Source organism: Haliaeetus albicilla, chromosome 22 (genome assembly GCF_947461875.1).
Source record: "Haliaeetus albicilla chromosome 22, bHalAlb1.1, whole genome shotgun sequence".
NCBI classification, from domain to species: domain Eukaryota; kingdom Metazoa; phylum Chordata; class Aves; order Accipitriformes; family Accipitridae; genus Haliaeetus; species Haliaeetus albicilla.
The window spans coordinates 17,429,888-17,453,302 of NC_091504.1; the positions used below are offsets into that span (position 1 = coordinate 17,429,888).

General features: G+C 36.7%; 1 protein-coding gene across 1 annotated transcript in view; it reads right to left on the reverse strand.

Annotated features, from left to right (window-relative positions):
• The window catches only part of DNAH3 (dynein axonemal heavy chain 3), a 63,436-nt gene that overhangs the window by 23,683 nt on the left and 16,338 nt on the right, over positions 1 to 23,415 (reverse strand). The window contains exons 15-38 of the mRNA XM_069810084.1: positions 22,241 to 22,425; positions 20,786 to 20,909; positions 20,057 to 20,210; positions 18,258 to 18,402; positions 17,764 to 17,975; positions 17,348 to 17,439; positions 16,802 to 16,916; positions 16,112 to 16,228; positions 14,645 to 14,824; positions 13,369 to 13,505; positions 12,476 to 12,677; positions 11,479 to 11,571; positions 11,061 to 11,171; positions 9,081 to 9,195; positions 8,465 to 8,663; positions 6,971 to 7,079; positions 6,577 to 6,690; positions 5,311 to 5,487; positions 4,493 to 4,584; positions 3,853 to 4,072; positions 2,889 to 3,023; positions 1,498 to 1,609; positions 710 to 951; positions 11 to 111 (exon numbers count right to left, since the gene is read on the reverse strand). Coding sequence (XP_069666185.1) covers positions 11 to 111; positions 710 to 951; positions 1,498 to 1,609; positions 2,889 to 3,023; positions 3,853 to 4,072; positions 4,493 to 4,584; positions 5,311 to 5,487; positions 6,577 to 6,690; positions 6,971 to 7,079; positions 8,465 to 8,663; positions 9,081 to 9,195; positions 11,061 to 11,171; positions 11,479 to 11,571; positions 12,476 to 12,677; positions 13,369 to 13,505; positions 14,645 to 14,824; positions 16,112 to 16,228; positions 16,802 to 16,916; positions 17,348 to 17,439; positions 17,764 to 17,975; positions 18,258 to 18,402; positions 20,057 to 20,210; positions 20,786 to 20,909; positions 22,241 to 22,425 — 3,483 coding nt within the window. The remainder of the gene's footprint in view (positions 1 to 10; positions 112 to 709; positions 952 to 1,497; positions 1,610 to 2,888; positions 3,024 to 3,852; positions 4,073 to 4,492; positions 4,585 to 5,310; positions 5,488 to 6,576; positions 6,691 to 6,970; positions 7,080 to 8,464; positions 8,664 to 9,080; positions 9,196 to 11,060; positions 11,172 to 11,478; positions 11,572 to 12,475; positions 12,678 to 13,368; positions 13,506 to 14,644; positions 14,825 to 16,111; positions 16,229 to 16,801; positions 16,917 to 17,347; positions 17,440 to 17,763; positions 17,976 to 18,257; positions 18,403 to 20,056; positions 20,211 to 20,785; positions 20,910 to 22,240; positions 22,426 to 23,415) is intronic.

Sequence of the window (23,415 nt, forward strand, 5' to 3'; positions counted from 1 at the left end):
TTCACATTACCTGCTGACAGTTGCTGGAGATGCCTCCTCTAAGTCTGCTGGCTCAAAGATTAAACTCATTTTTGAATTCATCTGTATTATTTCACCACTCATTAAGCATAACTAGAAGAAAAGCATCATGTAAACATGATCTAGTCATGTCAGTGCTGATCATCCAGTCAAAGCAATGCCTGTCATAAAATCACTGAACATTCTACTTAGTGTCACTCCTCATTCACTCATTCATGTTCCCATAACTCTTATTTTCTGGCCTCGTCTCAACTTTTCCATGTGTTACCGTAATGGCTTGCAGTGACACAGAGAACAATGCTCTAACTTTAAATAATTCTGCAAGGAAAAGCAGTTATGACCTGCAGCTTTTTTTTAGTTAATTTATTCACTAAGTAATTTAAGCAAGTTCAGTTTTCAGTTACAGAACTGAGTTTACATATTTCAGTTTCCTAAAAGGGTCAATAAAAAAGCCTCACTGAGCAACCTCATTTCAATAAAGTAGGAGCAAGACAAGGCTTCTAGGGAGAAGTTATAGCTTAGCATCATCTACTAAACCAACTCATACAACTGGGGGGAAAAGCAATGCTTTTAAGCACAATAGCTTTTTCTCAGCCTCACACTTCCTTTGACCACCATAGTAAGAATATTGCTACTACTAAAATAAAGTATGTATATTCAAGGACAAGGTTACTGGCAAAAGTTAGGCTACCTTTTTATTATCATCCAGCACAGTGTTCATGTTCTCTATCCAAACTGCATCCACTGGACCATCAAAAATAATCCACTTCCGATCATCTGTGGTAGAAGATGCTTGTTCTCTGAAGGCATTTGCAAGAACTCCATCTGTCCACTCATGGCTTACAGGATCAAAACTGCCATACAGCTGCCCCATAGTAATTGCTTTGGGATTAATAACTTTGTATTCAACAGCAAATTCATCCATGGATTTTGCTGTGTAAAAAGACAAACAGATGAGCTTAAGAACATTGAACATTGAACAACTGAAGTACAGAACAAGAAGATTCCTGAGGATCCTACTTTAGCTGCCCAAGGCAAAAAAAACCCCACACATTTGGCATCAAGGTAGCAGTAAATAAGAACTTCTGTTACTTGTACAAGGAAAGTACAGAGTCCTATGTGCAAAAGCACATGAAAAAAAGAAAAAAGCAGGGCAGAATAGATTTTATATGTTTATGGCAGCTACTCACAATCTCCCTATCACAGCTAGTTTTTTCAAGAATATTATGCACAAATACAATGCTTAACAAAATTCATAGAAGCATAAACAAATTAGTATGTTTTACTATTCCCGTAAATGCAGACAAAAATAATTCCAGACAAATATACCAGACAAAAACAGTTCAATGAATAGAAACCTTCTAGTTGAGAAAACAGAATATAAGACAATTAACAACCTGAGCATATCTCTGCAAAGGAAAAACATTAGTCATAGAATTAACTTCATTTAGTGAGAAGTTTGTGGCTGAACAATGTTACCTGCGCACAAATCGCCAAGGGCTCCAGCTAGCACTTTGTATGCACAGGTCTTCCCACTCAAAGGATCTCCAACAATCATGAAACCATGGCGCACCAGCATCATTTCATATATCTGTACCAGTGACAAGGCATTGACTCTTTAATACAGTACAAAAGCAAGCATTATGTGTATAAAACTAGAGGTATTTCTCCTGCACTCAGGTGCGACAGGACAAAATATCAGCCAAGTATCTGCACTGTATTAAGGCTGACCGAAGCATTAACCCAAATCAGAAGGCAGTCATATTATTATGGCAATTCTCACTGATGTAATTTAATAAGTCATTGCCCCCAGAAAAGCCCCCTTCCTCCTTGCTAAATATCTTCTCTCAGCTGTAACAGCATCATTGTACAGGGTGTGAGTGCACTAACCAGACACTGTAGACCACAGCCCAGTGTAAAAGCCTGAACTGAAATCAGTGGTTACCAATGAAGCTAACACAAAGGGATTGAAACTACAGTTCTGAGGATCTGTCATATGGCTGGGCCCACAGAGGCTGACGTTGAACTGCAAGGGTGGTAACTTCTTCAGCTATCCCACAAGATCTTGCCAGAACTCAAGTCAAAGCTTGCAAAGAGAACACCTTCAAATAGACCTGTAAGAAGAAGCCTTAAGAAGATTTTTTTTTTTTTTTTTTTTTAATCTCAGGTAAGGCTGATATTTTCTGATTTAGCTTAAATTCCTAACCAGTTAATACTACCTCTATTTAAATGAAAGATAAAGCATGGATTGCAAAGCAGCATAAGCAAAATCTGAACATAAGCATAAAGTCTGAACTGCTGTTGGAGGGGTCCCTCATGATCCTGCCCCAGGCCATGCATTTTTGCCCTTGCCATTACACTGTCACTAGGCTGTACTTCTCACAAGGAAAGAAAAAAGTTAAGCATTCTTTAAAAGGTCACTAATACTAGTAAATAGGAGACAATGGGAACACAGAGCTGAATGTGAAGCATAAGCAAGGGTGAGAAATGTCACCCCTTTCAAGACTTCTCAAGGAGACTGTGAGCAGATCTGGGAAGAAAGCCTGACTTCCACTCCAGAGTTCTGTTCACTAGGCTACACTGCCTCAGCTAGTACGAGATCCAGTTTAATCTTTATCATGAACCATAAGACCTAAGATGTGGCTGCACACGTTAGCTCCTTCACAGGCTGGCTGAATTAAAAAATCACTATGAGTAAAGCAGGCTTCTACTCCATGATTTTTACTCAGTAAAAACATGCTGTTAGCAATATTCTATTAATTGATCATGGAAACTATTAGCTATTCATTCATGACACAGACAGACAATGAATGAAGAATGTTTCTACTCCTATACTTTTCTTCCCCAGAAGTAAGTATGTGAAAATAAACCTGAGTAATTTTTCCAAGGAACCATGGAACCGGTTGAAGATCCATTTTTTTAATATTTTCAGTTAGTGCCTGGACAAGCAGGTCATAGTCAGGTGTAGGAAGAACCACTCCAGGAAACAGGTCAGATATGATGCCCTGTTAAGGAAAGACAGTATTTAAACACAGATTACGAAAGGGAAAACTTGTATGCCCAAAGCATAAAACTCTACAAGTAAACCAATATTCACACAGCTAACAGGAGCTTAAGAGGAAATGTCCTCAGCTGGACAAAACTAACTTCCAGGCAAACTGTAGCCATGAAAGTATTCTGTATGCATGTCACAAACGAGTGCCTGAACGTTTCATACACATACTGATATTATAAAAGGAGGCTTAACCTGCTGCAAATTTTCCCCAAAAAGTATTACAGGAAAGGATGTGAAAGTGGTTGAAAGAATTTCAGTGATTAAATAGAAGGGTATGTGTTCTGAAATTTCAAAGCAATGATTCTGTGTGTCCTTGTACCCTAGCTTTTAGGTCTTTAATAGTGATTGCTCTGTAGTTTAGCATAGTCATTATTTTCTGTTAAAGCAGTATGCAAACAGAAACTTCATTGTTTTCATTTTGACTTCAAATTTCTAATTGACCATAATTTAGTTGTCCACATCTCTTTTACAACACAAAGCCAGAATGCAAACTTCAAAGAATGGTTTCCACAAATGAAACAGCTCAAGGTGACTTTTAGCAAGATATCTCATAAAACATTTTATAGAATAACTTGAAAGCCACCAATGAAAGTTTGTTTTTCAAAATAATACTAACAGAACCAAAGAGTGCATCCAGATCAGTGGACTGAAATAACTCCACACTAATATAGCAGAATCTAGATCAAACTGTTCTAAATTAAGATAATGACCTGTTTCTGTAGGTTCTTATAACAGACCTCACCATCACAAAATTTAAACACACCAACATGATAACTTACCTGAAACAATGGCACATCCTGTGCCAAGAATTTGGCCAAGTTAACATCCAGCAAAGCCCGAAGTAACAATACACTTTCATTTTCAGTTGGGTACTTCAGTTTTAAGTTTCCTGCTGCTGTCAGGGCAGATTTAACAGCACGCATTCCATAGTCATAGTGATGCTGAGATGACAGCTGCTCAGAGCACAAACGGTAAGTGGCAACAATTTTCTGGGCAAGACTGTGGGTATTAAAATATCACATGTAGAAAGAAAATATCTCACCATGCAAGGAAAATAATTTAAGTACCTATATACACAAAGTAACTGCAGTGATTGTCAGACATATCAGCTGATAAGATGGCCCAAAACACATAAGAAGCAAAACTGTAGATTATGCCATGCCAGAGAATGTGTGTGCCATTTTGAAATTCTGTTTGATATTACAATACATTTTCCAAATGATCCTGTGTAGAGGTGCGTATCTGTCAACATGACGTGGTAAATGATAATTTATGATAAAGCAGGAGATTAAGAAGTACTTTCTGGAGAAACAGAACACGGACAGCCTTCCAGAATTATATGCCTCAAACACACATATATGACTTATAGAGGAATGAGGTATATCAGACTCAACTGAGGGAAAATTCAGCATGTCTTACCTCCGAGAGTCCAAAAATCCCATTGAATAAAGTGAAATTTCTCCAATCAAAGCATAATCTGGAACCATCATGGCAACTGTTCGAAACAGTGCCTGTAAGAAAAAAGGCAAGACATAAGCTTAGACTACAGAATACAGTAATAAGCTTGCGCTTGTTTTGTAAGAATAGTAACTCTCCATAAATTCATTAACTTCTATACTCTGTATTCCATTTTCATTACTTTAGGAATCATCCGAAATCTATGGGAGTGCATTAGAATTGTTACAGGAACTGTGATATTATCAAGAGGTTCAATAGGTCTGTGCTAAGCACTGTAGGAACAAATGTTTAGAAAGAGTCACAATCCTGAAGAACTATTAATAGAGGAAAAGGGACATGTCATTCATCTCACTTTCATAATAGACAAACTAGCACATGGTGGGGTTAATGTCTTGTAAAAGGTCATGCAAAAAATTGTGGCAAAGCTAGGACAAGAATTAGGACCACATCAGTCTCTCTGCAGTGTCTCAGCAACTTGCAAAGTTATAATAAATTTAAACTGGGATTTAGATCGCCAAGCCATCATAAACCAGGAGAATTTCCACTTGGAGCACAGTTAAAGCTGTGAACTAGTATCAGTATGGTTAGACAGAGACCATTCATCTGTGCATTTTGTACAATCCTAAACACTTACTAAAGCTTAGCAAAAAGCACAGCAGAATACACTTGAATGGGTTATCAGTATACTATTTGATTTCTGCCTTCCTTTTCTTATTACAATAGACCAGAAGTTGCAAATTCTGTTTAATTTCTACAAGAAACCAGGATTCAAGATTTACCTTCAGATTATCAGGCAGCTCTGCCCGTCCAGCATACCCAGGATTCATCGTGATAAACACAGCACAGGCAGGATTAAGAGAGATCTCTGTCCCTTCAAAGATGAATTTTTTGAGTTTGCGAATAATAGCTTGCTGTATGCTAAGTATTTGTTGGGCAACTACAGATAATACTTCAACCTAATACAGACAGAACAGATTGGAAAACGTAAGACACTTGGAGACAATATCAAATGTTTTTGTTTATATATTTTGATGGCTATATTTACATTCCTCCAGGTGAAAATCACCCTGTGTCTGATAACTGAGCCTAAATATTAGCTGTCTATTGAAGCAATCCTCTGGAAGTTAGTGCCACCATTCCCTATTCAACTAATGTAGACAGATCAACAGAGGCTTCTAAAAACCTCCACAGGGAAATATCATCTGCCTGAACATAGACATGTAAGTTAGGTGGACAGGAACTCCCTCTGGAGGCCTCCAAAAGCACTTTCCTTTCACCTCAGATGACAAAGAATTTAGGCTCTTCAGAAAGACTGATTCAGCCTAGCGTCAATCCTCAGTGCTTTGAAGTATCAAGGTAACAGAATATTGGAAAACAAGAATGCTAACACTTGAATTCATTAAAAAACAAGTTACAGCAGACAAATGGAGGTATTAAGGATACTAAAACATACAAAATAGAACTTAATGGAATTTCCACATTTACTAGTATTTACTTAAATCTAACTCCATCAAAATAACAATAAAACTTATCCAAAGTCATTAGTGACCAAATTTAAAAAAAAAAAAATCAGAATAAGACCAAGGAGGGGAGTAGATGTGTCTGGTTACACAGCTAGTTAACCAGGTCACTCAGTTAGCGACACTCAGCTAGTCATCACAGGAATACCTCCACGGGGATTTGTCTGTCTTGTGCTGAACATAGACAAATGCTGTCCCACAGCTGTAGTTTGATTTCTCAAGAAGAGAAGGACAGTTCTTTCCCAACAAATGAGTGTCACATACAAAAGAAAAAATTGCAAAGGAACAATTTTTTCAGGTAAAATAATCCAGAACACAAGACTTCTGCAACACAGCACACATAGGCATGTGTTCCTACAGCAGGCTGCTGAGTACCTATTTCTGTGTCAGTGATTATCAAAACAAAGAGGCTGTACTACAAATAAAAGTAGAAAATTGGCAATAATGCTGTCATGTCTAAGTCTAAAACTTCTTGTGTCTTAAATGAAAGCTTTATCATTTTATTTGTCCAAGTTAAAACGTTACCTCAATTCTATTGAACTCATCAAAGCAGGACCATGCACCAGATTGTGCCAGCCCCTTAAAGAACTTGCCCATTGCCTTGTAATCGAGACCATCGGAGCAATTAAAGACCACACACTACAACAAAAACACACAGAGAGCATCTCTCAGTATTAACACAAAGTGCACTATAAAATTCTTAGCATCTAAAATGGGAAAGGATTATTATTGCTAATTTTGGATTACAACACCAGGATGCCATATAGACACAGTCCTAAATGTGTGCTTCTTACCAACAATTTCTGTGAATAACAAATAGGTACAGAACAAGCAGTACTTGGTTAAGAATGGCATTTCAAGAAATATCTACATATCCAAACATAAACAGTGCAAAGAAAAGAAGTTGGTATTTTGGCACCTGCTTAGCTAGTGCTTTTGCTAGATCTTTTGTTGTTTCTGTTTTGCCAGTCCCAGCAGGTCCTTCTGGAGCACCACCAAGATTTAATTTCAAGGCACCCATTAATGTCCTATATAAACAAGAACACAGGCATTAGAAATAGTAATCTTTAATGGCAGATTGTTTCTGAAGGGGTGGATAAGTATTTTCCTATACAAGTTCCCCTGGAGATGATTTACTTGTTCCCTATTGACTTTGCAGCTTGTCCTAAAAAAACCAGTATTGTCTCATAACCGATTCCCAATTGTGGAAGCTCACATTCACCTACTTGGCCTACAAGGAATGTCAAGGCTTTTTATTACATGCATCCATCCTGTATATCCTCAATTGCACAAGGAAATGCACAGTGCCATAAGCAAATGGCAGAGTTTGCAAAAACACACATTTTCATCAAGTGACACTCAGGACAAGAGCTTGAAGCTGGCTTTATAAATGAAGTCAATCTTTAGAAATGGCTGAGAAAGCATAAAGGTTATTTCATAAACCTGGGAATCACATTGCCCTCCAAGTGGTTTTCATACTAAAAACGAAATCCCTGTTAACACTGGAGTAATCTGATTATTTTACAAAAGCCTCATTCAAAGGCTTTGCCACCAAAAGCAGTTGTTAAGTTGTGCTGAATAGAGTCTTATTGCTTGCACTGAAACTACATCTGGCACAGCTGACTGCACAGTTTTAGTTTAGATTGAGCTAATCCTAATGACAACAACCCCAGTTTACAGCTAATGCACCAGCCATGTGGCTCTTTCAACATCACTGTGAATGCCAAAAGATTAAGCATTTGCCAGCATAGGCATTAACATAGGCACTTTACTACAAGTGCCTTCTACAAGATGGTGAGTTCACAGCTCAGTGGTGAAGTAAAATCTTTACATCCTCACCATATATTTGCCTGGAGATACTACAAAAGAAAGTTCTTTAAACCTTAGAGCTAAAATTACCTGCTGAGATGACCTGTGTCTCCAGGGCTCACCAGAAGTGAAATACCAAATGTCCTTGAATATTTCAACCTTAGGGGATGAAGTGTTTCCATTTCCACCTCTTGCAAGCAAGCGGAGGAACAGGAAGCTAATTGTATTCAAACATCGGTGAAGGGCTTTATAATTACCTCATTTATTTTACAGGCAGGCATACCGTTCCTGTACGTCTTATTTCAAAGAAATTAATGGACCAATGCTACTGTAGAGTTCTTTACAGTTCCAGTACCATGAGTTGCCAGCTCTCTTCACACGCACATTCTTTGATACAACAGAGACTATTACTCTACTGGTGTAGAAACCTACACATTGTAAATATTTTACCATATTTGGGCAAAGAAGATATATAAGATTTGCCTCCAAAACCTACAGGAAAATCTTAGCTGCTGGGGTTCCTGCTATTAACCATAACAAATGAAAGTAAATATAGATCAATCAAAAAAAATGAAAACATTATTCATAGACAACATGGCTTTACCTGTAACATCGATCTGTTAGTGGCGTTATAACCAGACGTGGAGAATTGCCCAGGTACTCATAACCATATTTGGCTTCTGTTGTTATCATTCGCACTATTACATCCTCCTCTTCCCAGTAGTATCTTAGCTGAGAAATCCACTGGAAGTCATTCAGATCTGTGATTTTGTCTTCAACCAATTTTGCAACCACATCACGAGCTGCAGAGTAAGAGACAGATTATCTGAAAAATCTAAACACTTCTACTGTGTTAGTTTACTTAAAACAACATATAAGTAAACTAACATTTACTTATAGCTATGTAAGAGTAAATCAACATTTAGAGTAGTAGGCTGGCTTTCATGTTAGAAAGGAATCTGCATCTGTTTTGCATAGGCAATCAGCTTAATTTGATCTAGATTCCAGTGCCTGTTCTAAGTAGACAGGAGAGAGTTGTGCAGGACTGAGCAATCTCCATTTGCCCAAAGACAGTAACTCTGTAACTCTGTGCAGTAACTCTGTAAAGGTTGTCTGAAGTTAGAGAAAGCATTTTAGCTGCCTCTTTCAAGCAGTTCACCCAACTAACAATAGCAGCACTGCCCCAGATGTAACAAGAGTACCAGCAACTGCAGATTTACCATGCACATCAATGACAGTAAGAGCTCCAAGTGTCAGCCGGGCTCCACTGGACAGCTTTCCTCTCACTAACTCAACAATGTCCTCAATTTGTAGATTGCTCTTCTCCAAAAAATCCTGTCACAGGAACAGAACACAAGCACTAATGTAATGCTGTAGCTAGCAGTTCCTAAGCTCCCATGGGTGCAGTCATTGGAGACAGGTCTTCCAACAAAACATAATAATGGAAGTCTGGGCACTACACAAACATTTAAAATTCTCTTTCATGTACTGGCATTTTATTTTACTATGAACACTTCAAAAAGCTTTATGGCCTGAAAGTAGCATAAGCAGAAGTCTAAATCTTTCTTCCTAATAAAAATGACAGAATTCCACGATAGGACATGAGCAGATTCTCTCTGTTGGGTTAATTTGGATTAGATTTCTTCTGTAAATTAGTAGTAAATTGTAAATTAATAAAACTAATAGAAATCTAAGATTCTCCTAACTTTACTATAAACATTTTAAATTATATTCTCATTATTACATGAAAAAGTTTAATGAAATGAAAGATTAATGAAGTTTTCATTAGTGACTTAGACAACAGGACAGAGGGCACCCTCAGCAAGTCTGCAGATGATACAAAACTGGGAGGAGTGGTTGATAGACCAGATGGGTGTGCTGCCATTCAGATGGACCTCAACAAACCGGAGTAATAGGCCGACAGGAACCTCGTGAAGTTCAACAAAGGGGAAAGTCCTGTATCTGGGAAGGAACAACCCCCATGTGCCAGTACACACTGGTGGCCAACCAGCTGGAAAGCAGCTCTGAAGAACAGGACCTGCTGGTGGACACCAAGCCAAACATAAGCCATCAATGTGTCCCTGAGGCAAAGAAGGGCAACAGCATCCTTGGCTGCATTAGGAAGAACATTACCAGCAGGTCAAGGGAGGTGATCCTTCCCCTCTAGTCAGACACCACATCTGAAGTGCTGTGTCACTGTTCAGCTCCCCCATAGAAGACAGGCATGGGCATACTGGAGCAAGTCCATTAGCAACCTGGTTTAGTTGGCCCTGCTTTAAACAGGATTGGACTACATGATGTCCAGAGGTCCCTTATATTCTGTGTTTCACAGTTCTGTGATTCCTTCTCGTTTTTCTTAATCTATGGATTGTTCAGGATATTTTCTTTGAAAGTATAAATATTTTCAGTTCTGACTGGATATGTGGAATAAGATCTTCAACTGGTATTAACCAACACGGGCAAGTTAAACCTAAGATATTCAGTAAGGATACAGAAACAGAGCTAATATTAAAATGTAGTATTTGATGTGATGTTTATTAGAACTTTCCTATTTCCACATATAAAAAGCAGCCCAAACACTGTTGGCAGAATGAATCCCCAAATAAATCCTCATCCATCTAGCTCAATTAAGATCAGACAAAAGCCCACTGAATTAATCAGAAATTATTTCCATTACTTGAGTATGCATTTGATTAGCCTCAGTGAAGTGATACTTAAAACTGTTGTGATGACAGAGGCACTACAAACATAACAAAAGTCTCTTGTACGAAAGAACAAACTTGGCTGCTGCACCTTTATCACCAGGAGAATCTAGTAATAACCAGACAAATAACTGCGCCATTCTGTATGGGTAGATTCTGCCTGCACATTTCCCTGGGGCTTCACATGTAAAGACAGGAGTTAGAAATAAAAATACATAGTGTTTAACAACTGTCTGTGACTTTTTGTTTGGTACTTTACACCAGTATCACCCATAAACAAATACAATTTCCTTCGGTGTGATTTCTTCTGATACACATCAAAATAAATGAAAACAAGCCCCTGCTAAGACACAAGAAAAAAGGAAATAGAAAACAAAGCACACTGCATGAGTAAATTGTAATATGTTGTTGACAGAGGATCTTCTTTGCTAGAAGGAGCTTTTTATTAATTAATCAGAGTTTAGTGCTTAGAAATAGAATGGTAGAAGAAAATCTTACTAGTAAAGTTCCTTTCCTTATAGCCTCAGACACTTCTTCTGTCCAGTAAATGGATGAAACACAAATAACCACTTGTCCAGGCCACTGAAGTACCCATGTTTTCCGAGGAACCTTAAAAAAGAAGATCCATTCCAGACACAGGAAGTCATATAAACATATTACATTATGGCACTGATAACAATTACTCTTCCCAAATTTCTTTCATCTCATGCTGTAAATAAATGAGAATCAGCATGGAAAGCTTTAATACTTTTTCTTCAAGAAATTCAGAGTTGTAACTTCAGACTGGTACTACTGAACAAGGAGAGCTGGATTCCACTTAGCTTCAAACATGTTTCCCTGGTTTAGAATTTCAGCAACCTGTTCATGTACAGTTGCTTGTGAAATCTATTTTGTACTATAATTCAGGAAAAATTACCTTGATATATCCTCTTATGCCATCTTGAATAACTTGTCTTACACTGGCCAGCATCATTTCCTCTACTTGCAAAAGCCATTTTTCTACCATGCCCTTCAAAAAAGAAAAACAGTTAAGAGTCAATACACATTTCCTGATTATACTCCTCTTAAAAGACAAATTCTTTGAAATGTGTTAGGCTTAAATATGCTTTCTTCTGATCTGGGTGTGGTATAAAGGAGGAAGAAAGGTTGCAATTTCCCAAATTCTGACAGGCAATACTGCAGTTTAACACTGTCTGAAGGCAGGTATATCAAGCCAACTCTAAAGACAATCCAGCTGAAGAAACAGCTGTATATGTTTCATATAAGCAAAAACAAAAAACACAGATCACAGACTGCATGATCATTTAAGCTTGGTCATTTTAACACAGGGCATGTTTTGTTCCTGGATGATTAAGGGAAAAGGGGCATTTGTAACTCACAACATGCCACACCTTTCATCTCTTTTTGGTTACCATACAGCAGTTCAGCTCCGTACCTTCACATTGAGAACAGCAGAAAAAGATGGAACTGAGATACTTTTCAAAACTTGTAATGTTACTATTTCTACTCAGATCCCTTTTGAACTAATGCTCTGAGTCCTCACTGCCAGCCATTCATAATGTCCCTCATTCCTCTCTGTTTCAGCCATGCTGTGCAATGTTACATACATATGTATATAGAGAGCTTTATATAGAGGGGTGTGTGTGTGTGTGTAGCTCTCTCTCTCTCTCTCTCCATCTTAAAAGTAGTAGGAACATAAAGCTGCAGAAAAGTGCCTAGAGGAACTTACCCCCAAATTGGTATGTATTACTCCTTTTTGTAGGAAATCCTTTTTGTTCTAGAATACCAGTCTGCACTCTCACTTCCTCAACACCTTTCATGATCTGATCCTAAATGTTTTAAACCTCATTCCCCAAAAAACATACACTTTAGGCAAAGTAATAATTTAATATCATATAGTTAAAAAAAATTACTTTTGCATTCACTGGATAGATTTTATCTACGAAAGGAACAATTTCTTTCTCTGAACTGATCATGCCTACGATCTCCAGATCTTCTGTGAACTCCAGTTCAGCAATTCCTTCAAAACACTTCTTTAAATGTGGTTGTACTCGAAGCGGATCCTTTGTTTCAGACAATATTTCAAGCAGCTCATCATTAGATAGGAAAAAGAATCTGTTAGAAAAATACAATTAATGAACATGCACTTTCCAATCATGAAAATTGTCATTAATAATCTATTAATGCAAGATAGATGTAATTGGTTTTAGTGTTGCTTAAGACACTAGTATAACAGAGAGGAAATTATTATCTGAAATCTCTTTTCATAAGTAATTTTTAACATTCTAAAACTTATCACACCTGTTTTTTCCAAATTTCATTATGACCATCCTTTTACGCAGACAAAGAAAGAAGCGTTCTCAAACTCACGCAGGAAAGACTAGATATATCTATGCAGCCAATAAGTACCTTGTAAAAACATAGAATTCTGTTCCTCATAATCATATATAACTCCTACGTATCACCCACTTCTGCACTACTAAAGAGGGTAGGGCAGAGACGAAATTGCAAGTCAGACATGGAAGGTAGCAAGTTCCTTCAAAAATACCCTGTAAGTGATAATGTCTTTCTAATCATAAGTTTACACTGTGGTAGACAGATTTTGCCTCCCTGCCCCCTGGCACTGCAAATTTAACTGGAGCTGAAGAAAATTAATGATGTCTGGAGAAAAGAACAGGTTTTCATTTTTTGTTGCATGGGACTGTGCCCCACGTGTTTACAAAATGAGACTTTTCAGTTCAGTAGAAATGGTTTGAAAGACCTCACGGGTTTTTGTCTCTAACTTAAGCTTGTTTAATGAATTTACCTTGGGAAAAATAATCTTTTCTTCTCCAAGTAACTATTCAACCCCTTTTGAATGTCTTCTAAGAGAGTATTTGCTTCCTGAAGTCTGTCTAACATCATGGGTTGTTCAGTTGCTACAAGCACCTTTGTGTCTTTCACCTTTGTAAAAACAAAATACACAGCAGAAACCACTAAAAGTTGCAATAGATTTGTACATCAAAATTGTTATCATCAATCACATACATTGCAGGAAGCTAAAAAGCTATATATTCTTCTCTGTATTGTGCCTTCCTGTTATTAAATACGCATGCATTATTTCACAGTTTTACCAGTTTGAACTTTACAGACAATAATGCAACAAGGAAATATCCACAGGAATGAAAATCTTTGGCACTTGCTCCTGTGTCTTGAGCTTGCTACATTTTTTTCCATTCACAAATAAGTTCTGTCAAACAGAGCCACAGTACATCACAACTATTCTCTGTTCTTGCCATCTAGGTGGCATTTTTTCTTTCTGATAACACTCCTCTTAACTCAAAAGGATACACCTATTTCAGAACAGGCTTCATGATTCAGAGTCTGAGCTGTTAAGACAGGTCTCAACTTCTATTTAGTTGTACTGATTATTTCAACACTTTTATCACACAATCACACGCTCCCAATGTTTTTGACAAACACCTCAGCTCACACTACCACTAAGCATCTGGCCTCTTACCCAACTTCATAGTTATAGGGAACTGCACAGGATACTTAACTGCATTTACTACCCCCATTATCTTATCCCAGTATGTATTCACCAAAGTTTTGAATAACCATGCCACCACATATTAGAGAACAATCATATGCAAAAAAACCCCATTTAGTTGCTCTAATAATGTGTATGCCTTAAAACCTAATGCAAAATCTAATTGTATCCAGAGAAGACTTTGTACAGACTGTCAGTGAACTTTGAAGCAGATCCTGAAGGCACAAATCAGTCATCTTTCTACCTAATTCTGATCATTTAACCATACAAAAGCCAGAAAATTTAGAATTAAAATGTTACTTGAGCTCTAATTCACCCTGCAATATCCAGCCTTTACAGAAATCTCAAGCAATAATGATATAATTTACCACTTTTACTGCAAGACTAGGTTTTGGTGGGCTTTAGTAAAGGATTTTCCACTCCATATTATACCTTCTTGTGACTTAAATACAAATACCTAACTCCAGAAAAGTAGCATATCTTCATTATAGTAATAATCGTTACCAGATGTGCATAAAAATACATGATTTATTAAATACGAGCACTTACTTACCACTTGTGCTATAATGTCCTTCCAGTATGAATCCACAATCCCAAACTTTCTGCCCTCTTCAGGCATTTGAGCTATAATGTCTTCTGAACTAAAAATTGGTTCTAAATACAACCACGTTGCCTGACATTTTAACCAGCTATCTAGAATATCTTGCATTAAACACAGCTTATTCTCCCAAGCCTGTAATGAAAACATTTAATATTTAAGCAAAATTATATCAAGAATTAATCTACACTGAGGAAAAGAGCATGAGCTGCTTGGCTTCAAAGAAAAGAAAAAAAATCCCCAAAACCAGAAACAATTGAACAATTTTAAGAGAGGGAGAAACTTTATTTTTAAAAAAACAACACTAATAAACATCTGAATATTTCTTATAAACAACAGACGTATTCTTTCACTAGCGCTTTTTACAGCAACTTGTGAGAGAGCGCCTAAGAAGTGCAGAGATGACTAGCATGACAATCCAGAATATCTTCTTTTAATTCTACTTGTGTACTTTCTATCTTATCATCAGTGAAAGGATAAAAGCTTAACAAGGTATTCAGCAGACTGAGTAAATGTCAGTTCACAGGCCCTATATGTAGTGAGTTCAATCTTTGGCCCACCAAAAAAGCTATTTCATGCAACTCTACCAGTAGAAATTGGTTTTAAAACCAGAGAGAGATTCTTTTTGAATAAAGAATTTCAGATAGCATTGCTTTTGTGACTTTGGCAGTCTACAGTGTAAGGGTTATGCAAGGGAATGTATTGCAAGGAGAAAACACAGCCAGCCTGTATTGCTCATTATTGTGCAAGAGGTACATGGAGATTGTTAAGATAGCTCTACATTAATCATTCCCTTTCATTTCACCAGCTCTGCTGGAAAGCAGAACTCAGCTTTACCTACAATTTGGCTAATGTCCTCAGGAAAGGATAGAATTTAGGTCCTAGCATTGCTTACAAATCATCACTATAAGGCCAGAAAATGTGATATTAAATACTGACGGGAAAGAAGTCTCTGCTTTCTGCATAATCTTCCTATTAGAAATTCATCATCTTTAACAAAGATCACATCTTTACAAAGTAGTAGGACAGCTAACAAAAAGGACTTCGAAAGCCTTATAGATCATGCCCGTACCAGAGAATTACAAATAAATTCTCTCTCACAACTGACAGACTTATGTCTTTTTACACAATGCAGCAGAATTTGTTTAAATCAACTGATCCATGCCCAAGACATTCAACTAAAACCCCATGCTTATAATGACTAGATTAGCAATGCATTTACAATTTCCTTAGCTGTAAAGCAAGCCTTGCATACCTTTGTCTGGAAACCATTAATTCAAAGCTCTTGAAGAAAAATATGAATGTGTGTTCTTAGAAACAATTAAAAACTATATAACTTCTTATCATGCCAAAATACCTTAAAGCATTTAGGGAAAGCATATTATGAGACATGCAAGCTCAATCAAACCAGCTTTTCCTTACCGAGCATTCAGCTTCTATTGGTTTGATGAAGGGAGAGCCACGCATTGTCTGAGTCTTAACAATATGATCATCCAGCAAAAGCTGGATGTCATCGATTGCTGACAGGATGCTGGTGTTCTGTAAATACATCACATTTTGATAAGGCAAATAGCAGCTGCTTTATTTCACCGCTCATCAACCTCACACTCATTCAGATTCCTGTTTCCCTCTTCTCTATGATGGTTGAAGGTACGAAAGTAGCAAGGCATTGAGAAATCCTGCAACATGTTTCAAGATACAAAACTACATCTCTGTTTCAAAGGTCAAGAGATACACTGTTTTGTGAATGGCAAGCTAGCCAGGGGTGCTAGTGACTTCTGACTCAATCTTTTGCACTGTAATTCTTGTTTCTTCTGGGCAAGTTAAAATTTCACTACTGTCCAGCTTTCCATACAACACTGGAGAAGCTCTCAGGCTTGCAGATTTGTTAGGATGAATATGTTGAGATCACAAGTTATCCAGATACTAAGGTCCAAATATAAAAATATATAATAATGGAGACATTTGCCTAGGCTCTGGGGTATGATACCACTTTCCATCATGCCACAATGAATGAGCAGTAACTTCCCTCTAATATTTCTCAACTGGTATTCAGAATCAAAGTAATTTTTTTCAACAATATATATATATATTGATTTGGCGTTTACTCACAGTATCCCTGTACTTCACCAGACTGAACTGCACATTGACCCACTCGAATTTCATTTTCTCTATTGATTTCTCTAAGGAATACTCCTTACTCGCAGCTGCTCCAATAGGTTCCAGCCTAAATTGAAATGAAACATATCTTTGAAATGTTTTTGCAACATAGCTGAAGAGAAAAAAAAAAAGCAGTTGTCATTAGAGTTGCATGTCAGACTACCTTTCATATGAATTTGTTCATAATACTATAGACTCTTATTTCAAGGAATATTTTTGCACTTTCAGGCTTACCAAGTTAGAGATATTAATATTAATTTGAAGATAAACACAGACAGAAAATTCTGAATGTGCCAATTAAGTGGTTTAGGAATAAGACTCTGTTTTTTGGTGCCTTTGTGCTACAAGAACAACCAATAGTTCTACCCATAGCTTGATAAAATACAGCTGATTTTACAGCACATTCTAACAGCACACAAAAACCCCCAAACAAACTAATTTCTGGTGTCTGACATGAAATACAGTGACTGTCTAAAAAATGAGAATAAAGCTCCTTACTGATCAATATATTTTGAGAGTCCAAATTCCAATATGTTTTTAAGAGTAGTAGTTTCATCAGGTCTGATCTCACATCCTACAATTTCACTAATCTGAAAATAAAGTAAGAAATAAAATCTATTATCAAGATGCATGTTTGTAACAGACTTCTCAAACAGCAAGAAATAAATGCTAAAGAACTATTAATGCAACCCCCTAATTTGCTCTTCCGCCATAATTAGTGATTCAAAGAAGCTCCTGCCTGTACCATTACAAATTTCAAAACTGGATCTATCACATGACATGATAAAGGATGTTCTTACTGTGAAATACAGAACTATTACTGTATTTCACGGTATGGAATATATGGAGTAGTATATTGAACTGTCAGTTTCTGTGGTAGAATACTCCCACAGTTAAAGCACAGTTTAAAGTACCTGCTCCCAATGTCTCTCCTTCATTCCACGATTGCAGGCAATTGACAGGACAGGAAGATGCTGTTTAAATTTATCAAGCTTATATTTAATAGTTTCTGCTAAGCCTCTAGGCCCAGCCAAATCTGGAAAACTCTTACTGAGCTTGTACATAGTCCTCCACATATTTCCAACTTCTTCAGTAATTTCATCAGCATTCAACATCTGGAGAGATCCTGAATACAACAGTATAAAAAAAAGCACAGCACACACATCAGCACAAGGAGATTCCCAGGGTGGTTTATTTACAGGTATTTATAAATATTCTCCTTTAACTGGAAATCCATTGTGTTACAAAAAATGATCTTAATGCAAAATCCAAGTCAACAACTGTATTTTACATTGCTTAACAGCATTTATTTCTTTAAAATTATTTTCTCATAACTAGTCAACCCTTTCATCGTCTACTTAATTAACTGAAAATTACACTTTTCATCAAATGAACACCAAAGCCTCACCATTCATCCATTCCTCAGACTTGGTATGGAAATTATATGCTGTTATCCAAAGTTGCTCAAAGGGTTGTTTCTTTGCAATTATAGTTTGCAGTAGAGGAAACTGACTCTTCTCCCGCTCAAGTAACTCCTCTTCTTTATTAATAGCCTTTAAGGAATAAATAAATAAATAAATAAAAAGTCTGATTTCCATCAAAGATTCCTACTGTTGTTTAAACTTTTAAATAGGTAATATTGAATACAATTGTTTTACATGTCATAAAGCCAGCCAGATTTTTAGATTTAGGCCTGTGGATTTTAGGTAAATAAGGTAACTGTGTTCTTTAAAATTCCCCTAGTTATTTGTTGGCATCTTTTGCTACTCAAACAATTTTTAAAATCTGTGTTTATTTTAGAAATAGATAACGCACCATGGCATACGGTGAAACCAAGGCTCACAAGTTACCAACCCACTTTGAAACCTGGATGTAAGCTCCTCAGTCACATAGGCTTGTAGGAATTTTTTTTACCTGTGCTTATTTTTTTCTATTACAGAAACATCTGGGAGCTCCAATCAAAACAGATATTAATTGCTGTGCTTATTCTTGGTAAGATCTTGGTTTTGTCCAAAAGAGCTTATGGTATAAATCAATGTGCAAAGATTTAGATTTAAAAAAAGTATTGCCTTCTTCATTTTACAGGTAGGGAGGTGAAGCACAGAGAAATGCTGTCTGAAATGCAGACACTGAATTCAGATTGAGTCCCAAGTCTGTGCTTTTACAATGCCAACAGACCTTCCATAAAACTTTTAATCATTCAATGTGAGATGCAGGCAGAGAAACATAAAGATCCACATTCCAAGATAATTTTTAACTTCGTGTATTCACTAAGCTGATTGTCATGTCATTTATATTGTGTGCATACACCCCTCATTCTGATCATTTATTAAGAAACTTAAACTTAATTACTTATTCTGATCTACCTATAACAACATATCAGTGCTGTTAACTCACACTAATTAAATATACTAGATGCCTTTAAATCAGATTAAGAGTATTGATACGTAGGACTAGCAATTTATCTAAATCCTAAACTCATTTAATTGGTTCAATTTTCTCTTTTGAGTGGGAGTTGATTAAAATCTTGATCCTTAAGGCTCCATATATGCAGAAATCTCATTGTCTCACTGTGATTTAGAAGATTAATTAAGCGTCACAATGCCTGTGAGATCTCTCAAAGGTAACCATTCTCATTTCCCAGCAGAAGCACAGCTGAGACAAACTATTCAACCTAGAACCACACAGTACACTGGATGGAGAGCCCTGAATAGAATCTAGGAATCTTGGTCTTCGGTTTCCTTCTAGCACCTGACACTTCCCTTGCTGTGATATTACACATATTTAATGCCTATAGGCAAGTTCTGGAATGATACAAACAGCTGAAAAACATTTGATTTTAATTAGCGGACAAGGAGAGGGACTGAAAACACAGGTCCAGCAGCACAAACCGTGGTTCAGGGAAAATGCCACCTCCCTAATATTCTGCTCCTGCCAACTCTGCCAGAAGAATTCTGTTTTCCATGGATAGCATCATGCTACTATTGACTGCTTGGAAACACTGAAATTCAGTATTTCAACTCAGCAGTAGGGATGACTCAGCATACAGGGACAAGAAGATATTTGCCCCATGTTTGTGAATTTGGAAATTTTAAAGGCATCTTGACAATATATGACCAGAACCCTGAAAAAAACAGGGACAGGAACCAAACTTTTGCTCATCCAGCACATTGCAACCCACTCCATACTTGACTAATAAATACTAACCTCAAATTCTGTTACTGCATTATCTAGATTCTCATTTAACTCTTTAAATTTCTCAGCATTCTTCTTCATTTCTTCTATGGTCATGACATCCCGCTTTTTGTAGCTTTCTACTTCTCTATTATAACCTTCAAGAGTTTCCTCAAATTGAGAACACCTAAGGTAAAGATAGCTAAGGTAATATGATGTTCTGTTTCATTCCTTTTCAGGTTTCATATTTTATTAACTATAACAGGCACTGTCAAATGAAATCTGATCTCAATACTAGAGTAAAGTAAACACGGATGCCAGTGAAAACCCATTAATCAGTTATAGCAATACTATGCAGTTCACAGGATTAGAATTCAAGGTTCATTTTCAAACCTCCCAATTTATTTTGTTTACTTACATTTGCTACTTTTACTACCTGGAGGAAATAAAGGAAGAGTGAAAACAACGTAACAAAACTATGTGTAATACTGTACTAAGCAATATAACAAGATAAAATTATGAATATTCTAGCAACATCCTTCATTCCTCCTTTCAGACCTGTTTAAGCATAGGAATATTCTAATCCACCCTCATCAACAGTATTTTTCTGAAATCTCCATAATACTGTAAACTAGGTTTCTTCCTTACTTTCTCAGCTCCCTTCCAAGTTTTCCTTCTTTGACATTTTCTCCCTTTTACTGATAATGAGATTTTTCTTTTCTTTAAAAATAACCAGTGAAAGAAAATGTCTTAACACCATACCTTTCAAGCAAAACCATCTCTGCATGATTTCTCCTGCTACACAACTGATCTTTACTGTTTTCAAAGATTATCTCAATCTGATCAGGCCAATGGAAAACAGTGCTATTCAGGTTTATGTCAACATCTAAAATAAAAAAATATATAGACATCTTTAAGAAAATACCTTTTAACCAATGATCTAATAGAATGGCTGTTGTGAAGAGTAAGCAAAATAGCTAAAACTACATTTAGGAATAAACTGTCTAAGAAGATACATATTTCAAGCTGCTGGCTGAATTATCTTCACTGCAAAAGGAAGCATTCCCTAAAACAAGTTTGATAGCAAAACTCTAAAATCAAGTTAAGAATGTGAAATTCTCTGAATAAGATCTTAGCTAGGCAGAGAAAATTAAGAACAGCTATTCCAGAATATCAATTCTGTTCAACTACACACAGAGACAGACCACTCCTAACTAAATATATATACGTACATAAGGTGGGTAAAAGTAAAGTTTAAACCATTTTTAGTCCACAGTGTGTAAATGCCAAATTATTCACAAAAGCTAGACCATAACAACTACAATGAGCAGGCATCTCCATCTTCGTATTTGTCATTTTGTTCAGTGCACTTAGCTCGTTATAACTAACTGCAGGACACATTCTTATAAACCCAGCTAAAAAGAATATGTAATTATGAAATACTGTGCATGCAAACACTCCAGTCCAAAACATAACAGAAAGATGTCCTGGCTTCCATAGGCATCCTAATTTTTATCAGAAATAAATTCTAATAAACATGGCATATTCTAGTTATTTCTAGCACTGTCTGATCTGAAAGTGTATTCTGCTTAAGGAGAAAGGATCATCCTGCCACTAAAATGGGTAAGCTTTCATATAACTGCTCTTCGTTTTTATGTACAGTAAATAACATACAGCATCTGTGAATGGCACATTTTTGCTTTAAATAGTGCAAACTAAAAGCAACTTCTACAGATGTTTCTTCCATCTTGGAGAACAGCCCTCCAAAAATAAAAAACAGGAAACCATCACAGCAAAACAACAAAAGGCCTCCACTGATCTAATACTCAACTGCAGAGATGCAAGTTCTCACATTCTCCAAAAGCTGTCATAGAGCCTTCGAGACATGGCTTTTTAGTTTTTCACAGAAGACTTTTTATTGAATAATGTAGAGGTGTAACACTATTTGGCCAGATTACATGACATTAATCTGATAATGACTAAGACATTCACTAAAACACAGAAAAAAGCACTGTCTGTGCTGTATGCCATTTCTCTAACCATTCCTTCCTGCATTGGTACATTTTAGCTTCTACTAAATTCTTTTTATTTCCTTTCTGCCTCTTTTGGAGCTTTCCATTAGCATTCTAGAAGATGAACATTTATGCATGCAGAGCCCAATATCTATATACAAATATTTTCAGATGGAGACTTTTATATTCTGTAATTGAAACATACGTGAAAGATCAGCATAGTTCATGAGGAATTCCAGTCTATGTGCTGCTTCAGTGACCTCCTGTCTCAGTTTAAAAGCAGTAACTTCACTGGATGTCTTTAAATATGCATCAAATTCCACTAGCTCTTCAGTGTTCAGAGGCACCTCACTCATTCTCTTTGCAATTAAGTTATATTCATTGCAAATTCTACAATAAAAAGAAAACAGACATATCACTGGGATCATAAGTGAACAGAGATGCAAGATCTTGTTAATCAAGTTTGTCTTTTAAAGAAGAATATTACATTGCTTCATAAATTAAGTATTCAGATTGAATATACACAGCAGACAGGCATTTATAAAGGATGCCTTTTTACTTTGCACAATCAGTTATATTGTCCTACTATGTTTACAACAACTGATACATAATAGAATGATTGCTCAGTTGGTTCAAAATTACAATTAACAGCATATTAACAGTTTCCTTCCTATAGGTTTAGAATTTCCTTTTCAAGACCCGATCTGCTGCAGAAAGAAATGTTTGAAAGCAGTAAGCAAGAGCTCACTTAATCACCCCGCAACAATAAAATCAAGTGCATGTTATGAAAAAAGTTATAAAGAGAAAAATATGAAACAATCAAGTTTATTTTACATTGTACATGGGAACAGAAAATACAGAAAGGAAGAAATCCTGTTATTTTCCTCCTTCCCAGTGATACACTTTCTTGTGCAGATTCCAGTTCAGTACTGCAATTATCTATACAGACAGCAGGCATGCAACCGGCAACCACACACACAAAGGATAGGTTCACTTAAAGCAATTCCAGCCTTCCAAATGTTAGGTCTTCAGCATAAGCTCGTTGTCTAGATCCCTTCCACAGTAAGTGGAGGCAGAGAGGCCCCTCTAGACTGTGGTTCATCTCCACCTGGAGATGCTTCTTAGATAGGTGGGTTAAATAATTTATTTATGGTGATTGTCTCTCTCCATTCACTGTGGAAATATTCCACAGTGGGGGTGGGGTTTTGGGGGGGGGGATTTTTGGTGTTTGTGGGGGGTGGGGGTGTTTTTAATTCACAGAAACAGGATTATCCCATTACATTGGAGTCAAATTATATCTTCAAGGTCCTTTTTTTTTTCCTTTCTTTAAACTTGCCAAGATATAACATCAGGACTACTACTTTCCGGGAGGGGGGTGAG